General features: G+C 38.4%; 1 protein-coding gene across 1 annotated transcript; it reads right to left on the bottom strand.

Moving 5' to 3' along the window:
• Positions 1-987: 987 nt before the first annotated feature.
• On the bottom strand, positions 988-20,445 carry ildr1a (immunoglobulin-like domain containing receptor 1a). The gene is made up of 8 exons (XM_036557530.1): positions 20,179-20,445; positions 16,999-17,169; positions 13,006-13,155; positions 12,623-12,742; positions 12,329-12,475; positions 9,611-9,739; positions 7,063-7,748; positions 988-3,972 (listed from the first exon to the last, which is right to left on the bottom strand). Exons 1-8 carry the CDS (start codon positions 20,225-20,227, stop codon positions 3,934-3,936), a joined length of 1,491 nt encoding a protein of 496 aa, XP_036413423.1. The 5' UTR covers positions 20,228-20,445; the 3' UTR covers positions 988-3,933.
• Between the last annotated feature and the right edge of the window lie 1,070 nt (positions 20,446-21,515).

Raw genomic sequence — 21,515 nt, 5'->3', positions numbered from 1 at the left:
GGTGCAAGAAAAAAAGTTTTCGGGGACAACCGGATAAAAGTGCAAGACGAAGATAAATTACATTTTACATTTCCACTAGAATCAAATAACTTTTTTTTTAAACAATAATACATCTAGGCCTTGCTTCTAAGTGAGGTGGCCTAGGCCCCCCAGGACCAAAACTGAAATATATAAATACTTCAGAGTCAATCTGACCTCCCCTAAGAGAGAGCATGTTTACATTATGGATGCACAATTAATTTTTTATGGCTGATTCAAATTTCTTTAGAGCCAAACTGGCTGATGGCTTTTTTTTATAGTAACTCATTATCCAAACTGCTCCTCCTGTGATGTACGTCCTGAAATCTGGAAAGTTTCTCCAAAGGACAAACTGGTTTTAAGTTTTGGCACTGCAATCATGTACAACTGCTTTTGAAGACCTGGTCAGATTTGTTAATAATTTTTTGATTGTGATTTTTCTCTGTATATGGACGTTTTGTTTGGTTTTTAAAATTTTTGTAAGGATAAAGTAAAACAGTACTTTACAGTCATTATTAACCTAATTATAATCCTAACAGGAACTTTAAACTTTACAGGAAAAGGAAAAAAACTACTTTACTTTTAATGTAAGTCAATGGAACCAGACTTTCTTCCAAGACATTTTGGGCCGTTTATTTTGGTCCATTCTTCGTGAAATTTACACACAATGTAAAGGACAACATGCAAAATGGAGACAAATGGAGATATGAGGTTTTCTTCCAACAGCAGTGATATATAACTGTTCAAATGTCAGGCCTTTTATTCATCAGTCTTGTACAATAACTTCTTGTTCATTCCAAAATACTTTAAATATTAGACACAGTCTAAAAGTAACTTTTGTTGTCTAGTTGAGTATTTAAATCTGTATTGTATAGATTATTGTATGTAAAATAACAAAAAATGATTAATTATTCATCCCTTCAATGGTAACTGTAATCAGCTTCTTTGAAAAACAACAGGAACAGCACATTTATTAAAAATGTTTTATTGCACATTTTGTATATTTTTAGATTTTTATTGCAGATTTAGTATTAACTATTAAAAAACAGACCCCTCCACCACACACATTCATACAGTATGCAAACCTTCTTCTTTAAATGATTCCTAATGTTTTTTACTTTGTCAAGATGTCTTTGAATCACATCAAACAGCTTATCACAACATCAGACAGAAAGATCACTTCATTAACATCAGAAAAGAAAATATATATATAAAAAAAACTCTCTAGGCAGATAAATACAAATGAATGGCTTTTAAATTCATATGTGTACAAGTTAAGACACCTGAGCATTTAGGTCCACTTGTGAGGCTGAAGAGAACAGTAACCCTACCAAAGGTAAAGAGGCTATAAAATGGAATTCTATATAAATGAGATACTTATTTGAGTCATTTTATGCTCCTGAGGCATTTTACAAAAAGACATATTTGAGAATAAATACATATAAGAAACATTAATTAATGTAAACAAAACAGCTTTAAAAATCAATATGTGGCCTTACTATCTAAACACACCACAAACACTAGCTTCCAACAGATCACCATTATATACACTGTACAAATACATTAATATCTAAAAAGCATCTGTTAAAGAAGCATTATATCAGGGACTAACTAGTTATAAACATTCTTCACAAAAATTTACATGTTCATTTTAGTGAAAATGGAATGCCTTCTGACTTCCTGTTTAGTGGCCACAGAATTTGACCTTTGAAATTCAGTAGCAGCTAAGGGTGTTTTCCCACTGCACATCCAAAAAACAAGAACTGACCCAAACAGCAACCAACAGGACTTGCGGTTTTAGTTCAAGGTTATTTTCCACCTACTTGAGAGACAGCTGGAACCGTTATAATAACACCAATAACAATTTTATTGTATTTCTGGATTTTATTGCACTCTTCATTTTATTAAACACATCTAATTTGGCTAATTAGCTACCTTGCTTGCTAACTATAGCTAGCATAACCTCTTGGCTGATATTAAACGATAGAAGTTACTACATGGCTAATCACAGTCACAAATCTCTACAGTTACACAGAATTGGGTGCAGAATCAAGAATAGCTTACAATTTTCTCTGTGAAAATATGAGCAAAATTTTGTGGAGGCTAGCATGAATGTTAATAGCGTTAGCATTTGCGTCCTAATTATCTTACCTTAGGGAACTCTTTACAGAGTAATTATTCTAACAATAACAATCGACACATTAACAGATCATTTTGTCTTAATTTCTGGTGTTCTTATTGGTGATGTAAGTGCTCGGTGACTTTATCTTCACCTGGGAGAGTAAATTTGATCATTTTTTGTTGGCTTCAGCAGCAAGTGTTACCAAACACAGAATACCCTCGAGTTACCATTAGGTCAAGTTGGTATCAGTCTTAAACAGATACCAAAATCCATAAAACTGGAAACTTCGGTACTGGTACAGTGACACAAGTCCTGGTACTTTGTGCAGTGGAAAAATCCCCTAAAAATCCCCTAAAATATCTTTTGTTATAAAAACATATAAACATCTAGGCCTGTCACAATTAATACATGATTGCCTAGTCATTTAATTCATAATTTTCAACAGTTGTTAGCTTTCACAATCATATAGTTACAGACTATTAGTTGGGCAAAGGCAAATACAGGTAAATAAAAGAGAGCAGAAAACAGATTTACTGTGACACTTTAAGGGTCTTTCTGTCATCAGTTGGGAGCTACCCAGTATCGACAACTAGGAAGCAAGACAGCTAATCAGCCAGTGTGGTCACTTTAGGCTTGTACATTACTAGCTGTGTACAATCAACCCAAAAGAACACAACTAGCTAATCTAAATTATTTATACACTAATTAATTACCAGCTAAAATTTCACAATTGATTAGGCCTATCACTTCATATCCAAAGACTATGGTGGCTGACAAGACTCTATGCACAGTACAATTAAAACACATTGCAAACTCGTTAATGCGATGCAAATTTAGAAAATACTGTAAAGACATTCACAACATAACAAATGTTTCTTGAAGAGATGGAATATCTGTGATGAAATCACTGGCAGAAGTTGGTAAGACCACAGAGACTCACATTACTGCAAGTTCATGGTTAACTTGGCTGGCTAGTTAACTATTTGACATGTTAAAGCTATACTACAGGTCTGGTATTGCTATTTGAAGTTTTACAGTTAAACTTCACAGCTAATTTCCATTACCAAACAGTGATATTCGTTTTCTATAAAATTTATATTTCAGTTATCAAATAAATATTAGTTTTCAAATAACAGTAAACTGCACAAAATGTAAAAGTTTGAACGGCTCCATCTTTGAATGTCCTCCGGAAACATTTCCGGTGTGCTGTGATTGATTCTGCAGTATTCCTTAAGTTGCATGTGTTTTCTGTACTTGCAGTGTGTTTGTACAATGTAGCACTGGTGTCGTCATTTTGATGCAAGTGTTTTCAGAGTGTCTTTGAATTTACAAAAGCATTTTATTAGCTTGCTGAGCATTTGTAAAGAGTAGCACATTGTCTTTTTGATGAAAGAGTTCGCAGCTCATTCTTTATTCTGCAGTTCATTGGGTCTTCTCAGCCACTGTAAGACTTTCTTTGGATGTTTGGCTCAGCAAATTAAGACAAACCAAGACAAAAAGAGGTTATAGATGCCCAGCTCTGCTCCTGGCTATCTACCGCCTAGCAGAGTTTAGCTCCAACCCTTAACTAACACACCTCATCCAGTTTTTCAAGGTCCTCAGAAGCATCTTGATGGCAGAATTAGGGCAGTAGGTCTACTAGAGCAGGGCTGGGCATGCCCAGTCAAAGCACAGCTTTAAAACCTTAATAAAAACCTTCATATACGTTTATAACAGTTCAGTGTTGTCCTTGGCGATGGTTTGAAGTTAGCCTTTCCTGGATACGCTCCATTATGGTGGAACAGAGAGAAACTTCAGATCACTACACTGCCTCCACTGCGTGAGCTCTTATCCTAAAGGAATAAGAAGTCTTAGTTAATGCCCATTCTAAACGATTGTGACTGAGTGTATAGTGATGTACTATAAAAGCATGAGTGTCTGAGCCTTCAGAATCAACAGCTGTTATTTCAGGTTGTGGTGTCAGAGAAGAAAAGAAGTGTCCATTCATAAGTACAGGATCAACAAGAGTTAACAAGGTTGTCTAAATATACAGTTGTGGTACTTTTGTGTGTGGTCATAGCTCCCAAGGGGAGGTGCTAGGGTAGCCAGGACACTAGAAGTTCCAGTTTAACAGCCACGCCTTTTATTAGTTCTCTGAACCCACCAAATAAGTGCACTATTTACAAGTGATGAGAGTAAAACACAAAAAAGCAAACAAAAGAGGCTCAATGCTGCCTTTATATAAGTTATTTATCCCCACAACTCAGGGCCTGACAGCAATAACCTCTGGCTTTAGTCTACAGATTCTGTTCTCTCACAACTGCTGCTGTTTGTCTGCAGGACACTTAAGGAAGACTTTCCAGCTTCGAGCAAGCCCCTCTCTCCTTCTAAGTTAAGCTCTATCGCTTTTATGCATTCCTCTTCCCGCCAAACGTGATCGGACTGTACCACCCAGCGGTGATAATCTCCTTGCTCGTTCACCACTTCGTATGGAGAGCTGCGGAAAACCAAACCTCTCCCCCTGACGGAAAACGGGTGGTTTCTACTCCCCACAAACCCCACATAGGTGTTCGAGTTTTGTCATTTCGCGTGTTTTAAAGGCGAAAGTTTATGCCGCCCGATCTGATATGTACACTCTTTTCACGGAGACGTTTAAACGAATAATCGCGTCCTTATACATCGTCATCTCAAAGTCCGTGTCAGTTCTCTTTTCCGGTGAGGAGGTGTAGCCTCGCAGAACTTGTCTGGTGGTGGTGACTCGGTCGTAGTCATCATCACAGCAGTAGGTTACCATTCAAAAGGTTGAAATCACTGTCTTATTAAAGGAAAGATCAAATTTGCACAATTTTCCACTTAGCCCAAGTGTAGCTGATTGACCGAGACTGCAGATTTTGCATCTTTAGTTTAGAACTGGAGAACTTGAACATTGCTAACAAACACTAAAACTCAAAAGTCACCCAAATCACTTCTGTAAAAAATACATCACCAAAACTTGTTTCAAACTTGCTCAAACCCAGTTTCAAATTATAAAGGTGGACAACTTTTCACAGTGTAGCTGAACGCTGCTGGCAGCTGCTTTAGACAACAGGTGGTATATTCACAAACCACCACAGGAGTCGGACTGCTGATCAGTATTTGCAACAAAAATACAGAGGAATCTGATCCAAGCTCAGTCCTGCTTTGTAAACAACAGCCCAATGTGTTGTCCAAAATGGCTGCATGTTCAGGTTTTATGAAGACCTCAATGTGGTTCGAATGGGTTGAGAAAAGTTTTGGAGATATATTTTTACAGAAATGTTTTGGGCCATTTGGGTGACTATTGAGTTCTAGTGTTTGTTACTAACATTAGCCTTGTACCTCCAGTTCAACACTAAAACAAATTTGGACTTGGTAAGTGGAAAACAAGCTAAAGCTGATTTTTTGCATAGGTATTTTTTTTTAAATAAGAGGGTTTTTTTTTTAATTTAACAACAACTTAGACTTCAGTAGCTATTTTTAGATGTTTTAGTAATGTTTTGTGACTGTAATATGTACTGTGCCTGTAGGTTTCCATGTTTTGTAAAATGGGATGTTTTTAACACCATAATAAATGTAGTTTGGCTCTAGATACATATGTGGAACATTTGTTAATTGAAATGCACTCCTTCCAATTGAATAAATATTATTTATGTTAAATACTGGTATATTTTAGGATAGACTTTATCAGTCATGAGCGATTAGTATTGAACTGTAGGCAAGATGCAATCGTTTTCAGTTATAACAGCTCATAAAAAATAAATCAAAAAATATAAACAGCTCTGTTTCTACATGGATCTAACATCAACAATTCAAAAGTAAATACAAGTTTTCACCTTTTTCTGTGGCACTTATTTTAAGGCAAAAATCAAAGCCATGCTTTTGTATCTCAGGAACCAACTAAAAGCTTCCAACAAACTATTTGAAAGCTATGAACCTGAGCAGCTTTTTTTTTGCCCTTTAGGATTTTTACCCAATTTTTTCTCCCCAATTTACTCATTGTCAGTTGGACACACTAAATTGCCCCTAGGTGTGAGTGTGTGTGAATGTATGTGTCTGTCTTCCCTGCAATGGACTGGTGACCTGTCCAGGGTGTATCCTACCTTCCGCCCAATGACCCACTGGGATAAGCTCCAGCACTCCCCACGACCCAGAAGGATAAGCGGCTTAGAAAACGTGTGTGTGTGTGTGTGTTAGGTATCCCCCTAGTCTCAGCCTCAGATGCTTCATACACAGAAACCTGAACATCTTTTGCACACAAAGCTGGCCACAACTATTGGGATTTTGTCAGCAGCATTCTGAGTGGCTATCAGCATGGTTGTGTAAACAGACTTCTGTGCAACGGTTTTTATCATTCACATGGGAAACAAAGTCTATTTTTCCAACTAAATTCTAGTTAGCAATAGTAAACAGCTGCCTACACTGGTCATCATGATAAAAAAAAAAATCAGCCTTTCAGAGCAAGACATATCCGTGGGATTTTTCCACACAATGCAGCTAAGCTGAGGGGGTGAAAGCTAGCCTGTGTCTCTTCCGAAACACAGGAGTCTGTTTTGGCTAGTGCTGTGCTGAGTGATGGGGGGAGGACCATCCTCTTATCCTGTCTTGGACTCCAAAGTTGTGAACTTATCTCCTCACAATTAACGCTCAGATCCCCCTAGAATAATGTTCTAATGATTTTTACAAGTACCTGCTACTAAATTGGATAAATATTATTGGAAATGGTGATTCCAATTTTTGCATGGTAGGGTACAGCAAAAAAAGGACAGCAAATTATCACTGTTGTAAGAAAATCTTAACCATATTTCAATTAACTCCTGTTAATATAACTTTAAAGATTTTCACACAGTGGAAGTAAGAAGTGTGTTTTCTTATGACAGTGACATTTTTTTTAGTATTTTTAAAAAAGAATGAATTATGATTCTTACAGAGAAGCGCTTCATCGGCTTCTGGCCTGGCTCATACTCGCTGTAGCTGGGTGGGTGGTCGGACCAGCCTCCGCCTCTAGCTCCTCTGGACCCGCCCCTTCTGCTGTCCTCGTCGCTGGCCGAGCCCCAGGACCCTCGGTGGTGCTGGGGGGAGTAATTCCGGTCCTGTCTTGATGGCCCTGGACGGCGGGGTTCTGCCAGCAGGTCATCTCGGGAGCGGGAGCGTGGGCGGTAACCGGCCCCTCCCGCCCGGCTCCGGGTATCCAGCATGTCTTCCTGACTGTAGCTTCGGGGCATGCTGCGCCCAGACGGAGGAGGATAGTGACGGCCGTAGCCGGACGAACCGCTGGGAGGCCGTGTTCCGGGAGGGCGGCGGTTATTGGGGCCATCGTCAAGTGCAGAGAGCATACTGGGAGGGCCAGCGGAGAAGGGCACATTCTGGGGCATGTGCTGTGGTGGTGGGGGGATTTGCTGCAGGGCTGGCTGTGGCTGGAGGAGGGGGCTGGTCATGTCCATGCCCCGCACCTGGTTCTCCAAGTAGTCCAGCATCTTATTGGTGCCATGGGCACTACCGTGGACACTCCCATTACCATGCATGCTTGGTGGTGGCATGGCAACAGGCACTAGGCCTGGTTGAGGAGGAGGGAGGGGCACAGGGGTCATGGGGATCTTTCCTGATGCCGAACCTGTCAGGACAAAGTAGTCTCCATTCAGATTTGAAAAAAAAAAACAGATCTGTGTCATACAGTACTGTGCAAAGGTCTTAGGCAGCCACAAGTGCAAGTTTTGGGAATATGTAGTCAGAATACAGAAATGAAGGATCTGTATTCAGTCCAAGTTACATTTTGTAAAGGCGGTATTTAGAATAGTTATTTTTTACATTTTTATGTGAATATTTTTAGAATATGTACTCCTAAATGTAGAAACATATGCCATGTTGAAAAAAACACCATCAATGCTTGTTTATTAACTGTTTTAAAAATCAGTGCATGGTGTGTAATGACATACTCCAAAGAAGAACTCAAAAATGGCTTCTTTACAAACACTGAGGTTCCTGCTAAAGCCTGAGTAGACTGATAAATCAATGTGATGACCAGTTATTAATCTCAGTGTTACTGAACTCTGCTAAAGCCTGAGTAGACTGATAAATCAATGTGATGATCAGTTATTAATCTCAGTGTGACTGAGCCCACTTTATAGTCAAATTTGCAAGATGTTAGTAAGATATGGTGAATTGTTTGCTTTGTTCAAGAGATGGCAATGGGATTATGGGAGTAACAGTGGGCTGAAATAGGTGATCAGAGCCAAAATAGCCCTGGGAATTTGGTGCAACAGCGGTGATCAATGTGTATTAATTAAGAGTTTTCCCCTTCTGCAGTATCAATATGTATTCTAAATAACCTGTTTCTGAATACGTTCTTTTTATGTACTGTAATGGAATACATTTAGGACAGTGTATTCAGTATTCAGCAGTCACTACGTTATACAAAGTATTCTGCCCAGCACTGTAAATAAACATAAATACAGTAAAACATAAGACTGTTTTAAAGGTTTGAATATTTAGCAGAATACAGTTAGATGAATAGTTGGTTGCTGGCTTCTCTATGAGCTCCAGTCATTGCACGGATGTGTGAAATTCCATCAGCAGCACTGATGTAATTTAATGAAGGACTGATTAGATGAAGCAGGTTTTGGATGGTACCTGTAGATACTAGACTTAGTATCTTCCTAAGCAGACATCCTTTAATTTATTCTTATATTAGTGTTTTTTTTAAATAACTGGTCAAATAAATAGTTTTCAGATGTTCAAGACTTCTGCACAGTAATGTACTCATACAAAAAAGGGACTTGTAACAGCTCTGTTTATAGGAATGCCGCCCAAACTGGATTAGGCTCTGTTTTGTTGGGGAGACACAGTTGTGCGCAAAAGTTTGGGTGCCCCGGTCAAATGACAAGTTTTGTTGATTTTCTAAGTGAAAATAATTGAACAAATCCTCAACAGAGAACACATTTCTGCATATTTTAATGCACAATTACTATGTTTTTGCTGAATTTTACATACTGGGGACAAAGAAAACAAAAAATGTGGACCATGAAAAAGTTACAGCACATTTTACATTTCATGTTTTTATTTTTTTCCAGCAAATAAATAGAAACTGTGCACTAAAACTGGCATAAAATGCCATATTTATGTTTGTTTGCTGTACAGGATATGTTAACTTATTTTAGAAAAATCCCCCCCAAAAAACATGTAATCTGACGAGGGGTGTTGAAACTTTTGCATACAACTGTGTATGTATAACCAGCCACTTCCTTTTAGCAAGCAAAATAGCCAGAATGGTGCAGAGGAATGAGTTTGCAGTGTCCTTCGGTCAATCAATCAATCAGATCTTATTTTCACAAAAGCACACAGATTAGGATTAGAATAGGACAGCAAAGTGAGCTTCACCTTAATTTTTTTCAAAAGAAAGATGACTAGCGCTGATATAAAAGGACAGAATTCATGTAAAGGAAACTGCACACAGAAAAGAACCTCTAGTTGACTCACCTCCGTACAGCATGGGATTCATCTGGTAAACAGAGCTGTGGTTACTCAGGGGGGCGTAGACCTGCTGTCCGTTTGTCCAGGCACTCATGGCCTTTTGAGCCTCCTTCATCATCCTGTGCTGCATCACAGCTGGGAAAAAAGAACAGATGGTCAGTGTGGGTCTGTATGGACTGCAAGCCAACACCCAACATTTTTTGAAGCTGCAATACAGTAGTTCATCACAAGGGGGTGTATGTGAATGAAGAGTGGTAGAGGCAGCCTTAGCCACATACTGCATTGCACAATTCTGAGCATTTTAAGGTCGTTCCAGTTTTCCAAGGAAGGCATTCCGTCAACAACCATGCGAGCATGAGGTTGTGTATTATTATTAAGAAAGCAAAAATGCATCACATCCAATACAGGCTCTTTAAGGCCCACATTTTTCTTGTATGCTACTATGTTTGTGTGGTTTTATGTACCTAATTCATTTTTACTCAATTCTTTATCCCTTAGAATTGAACAGACTGTTTTTGTTGTTGTGTCTTTAAAACTGATATATGTAAATGAGCTCTGTTCTGGTTTGTCCTTTATTGTACCTGGTTCAAAAGCAGTCTGGGGTAAAACAACTTTTTAACAGCCTGAATGGACAGAGCTAAACTGCTGTAGGCTGAATAGAACTGGATATACATAAATATGTCGGTCAATGAGTTGAAAACAGCTGTTTTTGTTAGTTAGTTTCCATACAACTTGAAACTTTAACAATGTTTAAATACTACATTGAACTGTTATATTTCAAAAAAGCAAGGAAAATTAGGTTTCCAAGATATGGGCCCTTTAAGTGCAGTCAAGTTGAAACTGACTCTTAGTGACCATAAGGATTCTCCAGGATATCTGGTCTTCCGTTTGGCCTTTTCTGATTGTCTTAATGGCTCATTTATGATTCCTCTTATTGTATCTATCCTTCTCGTTGATAGCCTCTTCCTCTTTTACCCTCAACTGTTCCAAGCATAACTGATTCTTCTCATAATATATCCAAAATAAGAGTTTCAGTTTAGTTATCTGGGCTTCGAGGGAGAAATGAGACCTGATTTGGTCCATTGGTTTTGTTGTCTTCACCGTGCAAAGTACTCTCAAAAGCAGGGGTTGCCCCAACTTTTGGTCTTGGAGGGGGCAAAGTGCACGTTAGTGATAGGCTGAGCGGCCAAAAACACAATTAAAGACAGAAGGTTGTTTTCAAATTGAGTACATTGTATTTTGTTACTAGACACATATAAAAATATATTTATAAATGAAAATATGAATTTTCGGCATTATACAGGGCATAATTAAAAATATGTTTGTTCTCTCGTTGGGTGGATCCGTAATTGTTAATAACTGACCTGGGTAGAACAAAGCTATGCACCACTTCTCGATCTTCTCCATCAACCACCAAAACCTTTGCTTTCTTCATGCTAAGTCCCATCTTTTCGCACTTTAAATCTTCAGCTTTTAAAGCTTAATTATTTTCTGCTATGAGTCTCATGTTTATTGCACCAGTCTTGATTCAATACAGTATGCGCTAACTTTTTGGACAAAAAAAAACCTCAGGCTACTTTTGAATACATACATAAAAAACGTTTTTACAGTCAACAATCTATTACTGTGGGAATAGTTTCTCCAGTCACATTTGTGTTTTAAATGTATCTTCATGTATTTCTGCATTTTTGAAGACAATCGTATGCAAAAGTTTGAACACCTCAATCAAATAGGTTCTGCCGATTGTCTAAGTGACAGTATACATCCTCTAAACGCATCCTCTAAAGAGAACAACTTTAGTGCACAATTTCTGCTTGCTGCATTTAATATATTTGGAGAAAAAATAAACAATATAAAATAGAAAATGTGCCAAAACTTTTGCACAGGCCACAATTTATGGTTTTGGTCATTTTCCCAATATGTAAAATTCAGCAAATCAACAGTAATTGTGCACTGAAATGTGCAAAATGTAATTTGATCAGGGTGCTGAAACATTTGCATACAACTGTATTTCAGAATCAAACCAACATAATCAAACCAAGTTTAAAACATCATGAAATTTGACAGAGATTTACATTGAAAATATGTGGATTAGAGGTTGCATAGACTAGATGATCCATTTGGCACAGTGGGCAGCAGTTGACTAGTTGACTAGAACAGTAACTGAAGTAGATGGTAAAAACACAAAGCCCAAAAAACTTAATTAGCATGGATATACTACACAAAATAAAACCCATTTTACTGCAAGCTGCGTAAGACTGGGCTGAAATACAGGCTCGCAAGCCAGACTGGGTAGGTTTTGAGAACTGTGATAGGAAAGGGCCATTTGACTGAAATGCAAAACATCCAATCACAGATGGTTTAGTGCAGTGTGTGCAACGAAAACAAACTTGGATTACCGGTTGGCAATCGCACAAGGATATATTGTTTACTTGCCTCGTTGTTTTACGCACAATTCATTTTAACATTTTAAAATGGGATGTCATCAAAGTTTCCAGGTTGAGCTATAACAGCTATACCTTGCTCTGAAAGGCTTATTGGTGAGTAGACTGCAAGACTGGTGAGCACTGAGCGCATCTCGCAACTCAAACCACAGCATCTGCTGCTAGAACCAGCTGCTAACAAAATTGTTTTCACAGACATCCAGAACACTCATATCTTACTTTTCATGTTTAATAAAAAAATAGTCAAGCAACCCCTAGTGTGGACGTGTGTTCGTTGTACCTTTCTCAGGGCAGCAGCAAGTCTGTGGGCAGCAGGGACAGCGGATGTAACAACAACAGCGCTGAGGACAACACTGACAACAGCAGATGCAAAAGAGGATGATGAGGAGAAGGGCTCCAATGATTATGAAGAGCACCGTCAGCCAGTCTGAAAGAACAGAGACAAATCTGGCTTATAAACAGGCCACACAATACATTCATTTTCAATTTATTCAATGTTTTTATTTCAAATGGAAAGGCAAACAAAGCTGCGACATTTATATTTATTTTCCAACAACAAGGAGAAGCTGCTTACGGTAGACGATGAGTTTCATGTATTTCTCCCCATCACCTGTCATGTCTCCAACAGCGGCAACTGAGCAGAAATAGACACCGTTGTCCCACCACATCACCTCATTGATCACCAGGTCGGCATCTGAGAGAAAATACAGAATAAGACACATCAACAAGGGATCTGCTACTAAGGTCTTGGTGCGAGATACCACAGAGCATCCTCATAGTTCTACTGAAGCCCATGCCTTGAGCTGTTTTGGTGGCATGCGGAGGACCAACAGTATATTAGGCAGGTGTTAGGCAATCGGTGTGTACAGCCAGAACCTTTTTGACGAGTGTCCTGGAAAAGTGAATGCTGTACTAGACTAGACCATAAGCTAAGGGCGGTATACAGTGCAGACTTACTGTTCTGGATGTAGATTTTGCGGTCTCTGTAGTTTGGACCCAAAGTGGCTTCATTTGTGCCCTGTTTCTGAGCCACAGTCCTGATTGTGCGCTGGCTGTCTGGACAGTCGTTGGATGGGTCCTGACCCAGCTGCAGAGCGGCCTGGTAGGCTGAAGAGTAAGGCATGTTTCAGGTGAAAGGTTCTGGAAAGCCTTTTACTATAAAGGACTTTCTAAAAACCTAGAAGGGACTAAAGGCTGTAAACCTATGGAACCCCAGGCTCACTATTCAGTAATGAACCTTAAAGGGCTCATATCTTGGAAAACTGAATTTCTCTCTTGCTTTTTGTAAAATAAAGGAGTTTAAACTCATATGTGAACATAATTAAAATTTCAAAATGTACCATTTGCTACCCAATCCATACAGTCCATATATGGAAACTAAGCTGCAAAAACAGCCTGTTTTGCATCCACTGCTTCTGTGATGTCATGCAAACCAACTCATTTACATATATCCACCTATTCACAGTTAAGTTATAAGGAGGGTTTCATCTCTGAATGCTTTTTGAATGATGCATAACGCAAGACAGCCAATCAGAACAGTGCTAATTTACATATATCAATCTTAAATGGAAACTGAACAAAAAAACAGCCTGTTTAATTCTAAAAGATAAAGGCAGGTTGTTAAATTACTACTGTAATGTACTACTGTAATGAAAATATCGTATACTACTGTTAAATTGGGACCCTATGAGCCAGGTTTACAAAAACAGTTCAAATGATTATTATCACCACTAAGTGAATCTAACTGAACCTTATCTAAACATTTACTCACATTTAAACAAAAGTACATATTCTCATATCCCACAAGGCTTATTATGAAATTGAAATGGATTATTGTAAATTGAAAAAATCATTTACTGAAAATTGAAATGAAACACAATAATACACTGAATTCAAAATAAAAAAAAAAACAACTGGCATAAAAATGACAATTATTACTACTGATTCTAACTGAAATAGCATAAAAATGGTGGAAAATTATTTTTCAGTTTCTTTCATGGCTACAGCCTTACACCTCCCTCAAAACTCGAAACTACTGCATCGTAAAAAAAAATTAACAAAAAAATCCCAAAACAAAACAAACAAACAAACAAACAAACAAAAAACTTCATTCATTTAAGACTTCATATGCCCTGAAGCTACAATGTAGGACAGATAAGAGAGATGTGGACTGCTTCCAGCTGGCTGACACACTACAATACGGCAGGGTAGGGCACAACGTAACATGGGGTAAAATGTAACCATTTTTATGTTGTTAAGGGTTCAAATAGAACGTGTTTTAGTCATCTTCGCATATTCACACAGTAACATCAGATCTATGAATTTTCAACTGGACAGATTTCTAAAGATTCGTCTTGTTTTTGTGCCATAGAAGTATTATTTAGCATGTGTTTTTTGAATTATTGAGTTGTGCATGTGTGCTTACAGCCTTATTGAGATTGGATTAGTGTATCGGGGGACGCCTGTAAACACAAATGTACACGTCTCCTCTTTTTACTACAGGAGGTGAGAGTTTTGGGCTGCAATTTCTAGAAACCTGGATGTTTGCGTCACACATGGTCATATGATCAGACTCTACTTGGATGAAAAGTTGATATTGTGCAGATAAAGTATTGCTTTGATGATATTGTGCAGCAGTATGTGTTTATACATGAAGCGGCCATTATAATCACCTCTTTAATCAGCTTGTAGATCTCATTTCTCTGATAGAATTTTAGTCTATTAGTCTTTCAGTTTTTTGTTTCTCATGCTGCTAATGATCTTCTATATATGACAATATGACAATAATTGATATTGTGAAAAATTACATCACAGCATATTACAATGTACTTTTCTGAGCATATCATGAATATCGCCAGTACTGGAAAACCATTTACCAACCGCATGTTTGATTACAAATACAGCATAAATGAACATAAATAGCTGAATTCATAGTTTTTGGTGACATTTTTAAAATGCAGGTTTACTTTGTCTGTTGTAACTTATCAGATGTCAGAAAAATAATTACAGTGACATCGTGTATAGAAAAAAACTTTTTGAAGTATTGTGAAATTTTGCCATATTGCCCACGTCTATGCTCTTTCAGTGTAGAGGGGATGGAGATGAAGTTCTACCAGATCGAGTTCATGCCTGAAATTACCCCAGAACCCTGAGTAAATTTAATCCTGTCCTAAAAGGGCTTAAGTCCCACAACTCACTACTGTTATTTTACTCACGCTCTTGGTGTCTATAATATAGCACCATTTTGATACATAGAGCAGGGTTTCTCAACCTGTGGGCCGCGAAGCACCCTCAAGTGGTCCGCGGGCCTGAGGGAGGCAGTAATTTGGCCCGGTAATGTCACTGTAAGCCATAAAAACATAAGTGGGAAAATGATTAACTCAATAATTAAAAATCTAATAATTAAACGTTTCACAGTATAACCAACCAGTACAACCAGCCAGAGATGGAGAAGTTTCTCAGGGCGCTTTGTTTGGTGAGGACTTAACACACTTTATTTAGTTCACTCCATTTTGACACGTGTGAACCCTCCACCCATATTCGGGTATGCAACAAACAAATTAACCGGTCCGGCAGAAACCCGTGGCTCTCAGTCCGCTTCTAACCTAACCCTGTTCAGTGCAGAGCTGGATTTCCTTCTCTTCTAGAGGCACATCAGCGCTGTACAGTCAGCATAACGTTTGTTTTTACGACTCTTTACAGACTCTCGGCACGAACTTCAGTAAAAAACAATAGATGAGCCAAAAAATAATAGAGAAGAGAGGCGTTTGACTTTAACTCATGGATCGCGGAGCGTATATTTGGTCAAGCATCAGCGACCTGAGTGGTTAAACTGATAAACCAATGACAAAAAAGCAGATATCAGGTAAGACTTTACGTTATTGTTAATTGTGACGCCGCTAATCCAAAAGCCCGGTGAGTGAAGTGTGGTTTAAAACGCACTGACAACTAAAATGGTCAATCACATCTTTTTCAGGACCTAAATTTTTGGTTTTCAGTGTCAGTATTTAAGAAAAGAAAAATAAATTTGTATTTAAAAAAAAGTTGATTTAGTTTTCCTGTGGGCCGCTATGCTTTGTAGTCATACACAGGTGGGCCTTGGGGTGGGGAAGGTTGAGAACCCCTGACGTAGAGAGCTAATGAGAACTAGCTAATTTACAGCCTCTACACGGTGGGGATAGTTGTAGTAGTGTTATAACTAAGCCTCCTAAAGTCAGCAATAAGTAGAGTCCATACCCGTCCATATAAACTCAAAACAGGTTGTTTTCTTAACTAACTGATTCTTAAAAAATGTACTAGACTTCACATAAATAAAATATGTTTCACTTTTATTGTGCTGATATTTGCCACATTCAACACAGTCTCTTTTCACTAGTCATACTAATTTTGATGCAGAAATAGTACTGTGCAAAAGTTATAAGCTATTCTTCATTTCTTTAATTTCCAGTCAAAATGGACATTAAGTACAAGTTATTCATTTTCAGGAAATTTTTGAGAAAATTAGATATAAAATAATCCACTTGTCAAGTGACAAATTCAAAATAAAATCCTTGCACTGTGAGAAAGCAACTCAACCAACTTAAATGACTGAACTTTGGAGGCATGGAAAAAGACTAAAGGTAGACACCCAAAATATTGAACATTTTGATATTTAGTTGTTAGGCCTCCATGTTATTGTCTGTTAAACATCTGTTTTATGCTGCTTTTAACTGATCTTTGACTTTTGCGTGGTGCGTTGTATATATTGGAGTAGAGATGTGTAGATCATTTGTAGAAGACATTGACCAATCTTTCTCAAAATCTTTTACATTCTTTAGAAAAAAACCAAATGTGTTCCCCCAGGTCACCTCTCCCTCTCACTTCCTGTAGACTGAATGGGACTTCGAAGCTGTTAACTAAAACCTACTGTTCTGACCACAGATGAATTCAGTGGCTCCTTTGACTTCTCACCTGTTGAGTAGTAGTCCAGCACAGGGTCTTTGCAGAAGGACTTGTAGCGCCAGGTGACCAGCACATTCTGAGCAGTCGCTGAAGTCGAATAGTCGCACCGCAGTGTGACCGTGGTAAAAAGGCCCGTACTCACCTGTGAGACGGGAATGGTCACCTGAACAGCCACAACGCCTGGATGTGAGAGCCAAGAGAGAGAATAAGCAAAGATATTTACAGAAGAAAGTGTCACTCATAATGGTTTTTATATCAATAGTGAGAATATAGCAAAAGTATTGTAATACAGTACGAGCAACACCTACAGTACTCCCAAAGTCTAAAGTAAAATGTAAAGATTACAGCTGCTTAAAAACTTCTCAGTATAATGTTGTATGTATGTATGTATGTGTGTGTGTGAGTGAGAGAGAGCAAGAGCGAGAGAGAGAGAGAGAGAGAGAGAGAGAGAGAGAGAGAGAGAGCAATAATAGGCCTGCTGAAGAAAACAGTACACCAAAACCTGTCTAACTGGAACGGGAGTGAAAGAGCAGGAAATACTGTCATGCCATTAAACCCCCCACCAACACACATTCTCACACACAAATACACACAGACGTTGTCACAGTGTGCTGCTCAAGCGGGAAATTGAAGTCGAACATTCACTTCATTTGGCGTATGAAACTTCATACAGATAGAGTAGCCTAAATCCATACTCTAGTAAAGGTATTGTTACTATAATGAAATAATGACTCGAGTAAAAGTAAATGCATCTTTCCATAAAACAACCTGAGTAGAAGTACAATAGTACCCAAATATGACTTAAGTACTGAGCAAATTCTAGAACTGCCATAAAAGTTCTTACAACATTCAGCATCTATCAGCACAGGAACTGAAGTTTGGTTGGTTGGTTCAGTCGAGGCCTCAAAAACTTGTTTCACAGGAAAGTCAACGGGTAACCCATTTTTGGAAAAGACGGAACGTTTTAAGAAAAAGGTGCAGTAGATAAGTGCAGCTACGAGTGCCTGTAAGTAGACATTAACAGTGGTGGGTAGTATTTGTGTACTACTTACCTGTTTCAAATCGTAATACTTTTACTTACATTCAAGTAAATTTGTGAGGACAGGAATTGCCTTTTTGATCAGTTTCACTTGTTATTAACACCTTTGTTACGAATTCTTTTTTGTGTGTGTTTAAAGGGAAGCCTGGCTGTTAAGACACATAAGCCTCAATATGGTGCTCTATTAAAATAGGTTGTGTAAGCCAAGCAAAGTACTTTATTAAAATCTTACTATAAATGGACAAAATTTACTGGTAGGCTGCCGTTTTTAGTGTTGTGGCATCAACTGGTTGCATTCTCTCTTACTGAGTGAGGAATAGCAAGCCAAATATGCCATTTACCTCATTTAACTCAGCTAAAAATATCATTCAGCTTTTCCATCTTAAGAGTGTGACATTACCCAAGAGAAAAACTTGTTTATGTTATTTTCCATAGGACCGACACCAGCTCAAGCATATGATATCTTAATGCTGTAACAATGGGACCTTCTAGTAGAGGAATTTTGCCTATTTGTCTTATTTTCTTATAATAAATAGAACATTTCCATTGGTTTATACGTCATATTTTAATAATACAAGACATGCGCATACAGGTCTTACCAGTTTGGGTCCCCTTTAGTTTCATTATATCACACTGAGGACAGCTTTGGTACTGCTTTGATTGCGTCTGACTGAGCTTTAGCATTTTGTCTAGTGACAAAAGGATTCCAAAAAGAGAATAATGGAGCCTACCAAACATCAGGTTCTATGCTGATAGATGGCAGATGTCATAAAATTTCACTGAAGTTCTGCAAGTTACTCAGTACAGTAGTTTTTGCTGTGCTGAAAAAAGTCTATTAGAACTGTTAGGATTAAAATGTGACGGTTTTGCTTTCTAATGGGAATTGGCTTCATGGTTATCGTTAGACACCACTAGTTTCCTGCAGAACAGCTTTAGATCCCATCAGGAAACAATCAACGCATCTGGTATCAGCCACAGGTCATCTATTTAACAAACAGGGTCTCTTACACCGTGATACCCATCAAGAAAAGGCCAAAAAAATTAAAGAACCTCCAGGAACCAACAGAAACATTTAAAGGGAAACTCCACTGATTTTTCAAAATGTATGCATAATTCATCTTTGAGATGTAAACAAAGTCATCAAGAGTGGTTTGATGTGAAGTTGATTCACAGAAGGGAAACTTACAGACTCAGATTTCTTTACAGTGGTGGTGACAGGAACCAGGAGTCACAATGACTACAACACAAATACAGCCATTTTATTTACTATAAAAAACCACCAGTGAACCTACACGTGTCTTCTGAGTTTTTATATGTAATGTTGATGATGGTACAATAGTGGTAAATCTGAAAAAAATATATTTTCTTTGAGGACTATTTTGCCTTACAACACCCTACATGTATCTCTCCAGCATTAATGGATTTTAAAAAGTACAATGTAGCCCCAAAGGTTCTCTCAAAACTATCATACAACAATGCTCTGGGCATACTGCTGCACTCCGACACTACTGCATGTAATAACGTTTAGAGGCATTAAACTCCTCAGACGTCTGGTTCCTATCACCACCACTGTGAACAGTTCTGACTGCAAGTTTCTCTGGAGCAGAGCACTTCAGACCAAACCACTCTGAACAACTTTGTTTACATTTTAACAGTTGACTTGTGAAGAAATTTTGAAAAATCAGTGGAATTCCCCTTTTTTTGCAGTACGGGCCTGGTACTTTTGTGCTTCTCCTCAAGTTGTTTCTATGAACCTTTTGCTTAGAGTCGTTTTTCACTGAATTAACGATTCTTTTACCCGAATAAAGGTTTAGACCAGCCACCTCAGGACGTTTAACACCCAAACAAACTGGGTTAGCAAACAAGGTTAGCTAACTAACAAACAGAAACGCATCTCAGGTTGTCATCAGTAAACAGTGGATGGTCACGTGACCGATACCGGTTGCCACGGTTACCCGCTCGGTTTTTACCCCTGCGCTCGGTTTCGACTGAGCGAGCGGACGTGACGACGATATAAACTCGAAATTTTCTGCTTTGTCTCCCCCCAAAAAAGTTATAAAACCGTCACAAATTCAACTTAGGACACCCAGTATCACCATATGTGAAGAGCGACCGCGACTCTAGAATAAACTCTCAGAACAGAGTCTTACCTGAGAGGAGGAAACTGAGAACCAGCGGAGCCACCAGCAGCCTCTCCATTGTCTCCAACTCCAACGGTCAAAACACGACCAGTCAGTCCAAAACTCCTCCAGAGAGACCAGAACACACTCAGCTCAGCGCCTGAAGACCCGCACGGAGGAGCTGGAGAAGTTAAACAGCCTTTATCCGCTTTGAAGCAGAGCTCGTCGAGGCTCTTCAGACTGACCCTCTCTGTCGTCTCTCTCTGTTTCCTGCTCCTCTCAGACACGCCCTGAGACAGGTGTACTCTGACGTCAGGACGTCAGGTAAAGTCAAGCGAAATGTAGCCATTTTTAAAAAAGTCCCTGACATTTATTTACATACATACCCTAAATCCTACAAAAAGGAACACTCTTGTACACTGTACCACACAATACTGTGCATATATATGTATATATATATTGTATAAGTGGTACAGTGTACATGTATATAAACTAAATTAAAGTGTGTAAAATATTTGTACAGTATACAATTCTGATACCTTTTGTCCTTATGTCTTTTAAATTGTCCCTTTGTATGTGCATTAGCCTATACACGGTTCAATAAAGCACCTAACAGGCCAGCCAAATTCATTTCAAATCTGAACAGCTCTATTTCTTTGCTCTGTTGCTGGCCTTACTTTTCAAGATACACTACTGTGTGGATCATTTCAGGCCTTCTGTAACACATAGAGAAACGCTGACCTTTTTCAATTATGTTTCATATAAATATATTTGTACCTAGCAGAGAGGATTTTTTTCTCCTTACATAGGTCCCTCCTGTCTCTATATTTTGTGTATATTCTGTATATATTTAATATATTTCAGTTTCAGTATTTTCTTGTATTTTTATTTTTACTTTGGTTACTTTCTGTAGAGTGATTACCTGAGCCTCGCCACAAGCATTTCAATGCGTAAATGTCCTGATATGTCGTGCAAATGACAAAAAAACTTGAAGCTTGAAACTTGAACTTCAGTTCCCTGTTTAAAATTTCCCAAACATTTAATTCCATGAAATGTCTCATATGTATTTCTTACCTTTGTTGTCACCACAGGCTGCGCAGCTGCCCATGCAAGCTATGATTTTATCACGTATGTCAGACTGTGTTAGGGTCTGGGGTCAGGCTTCTCAGTCGGAAATTAAACCTATAATGCTCTCAAATAAACAGACTCTGAAAACAATAGACCAGAAACTAACAGGATGGCATCACTGTGCAGTTAGAAAAATATGTATATTTTATTGAGCATTAACAGTTTTGTGAATTTTTCATTTTTAAACCTTACTTGCTTTGCTAGCAGCTTTGCCCCAGTTTTTCTCAGTTAATTACAAA

This window comes from Colossoma macropomum, unplaced genomic scaffold (genome assembly GCF_904425465.1).
Source record: "Colossoma macropomum unplaced genomic scaffold, Colossoma_macropomum, whole genome shotgun sequence".
In the NCBI taxonomy this organism is placed as follows: Eukaryota; Metazoa; Chordata; class Actinopteri; order Characiformes; family Serrasalmidae; genus Colossoma; species Colossoma macropomum.
This window is presented reverse-complemented; position numbering and strand designations above follow the sequence as displayed.

Excerpts from the sequence above, each read along its gene's own strand:
- ildr1a (XM_036557530.1), bottom strand. The coding sequence starts at position 20,227 with ATGGAGAGGCTGCTGGTGGCTCCGCTGGTTCTCAGTTTCCTCCTCTCA. Across the intron at positions 17,170-20,178 it reads TCTCAGTTTCCTCCTCTCAG|GCGTTGTGGCTGTTCAGGTG; the intron begins GTAAGACTCTGT and ends TCTCACATCCAG. Across the intron at positions 7,749-9,610 it reads GAATCCCATGCTGTACGGAG|GTTCGGCATCAGGAAAGATC; the intron begins GTGAGTCAACTA and ends TTGTCCTGACAG.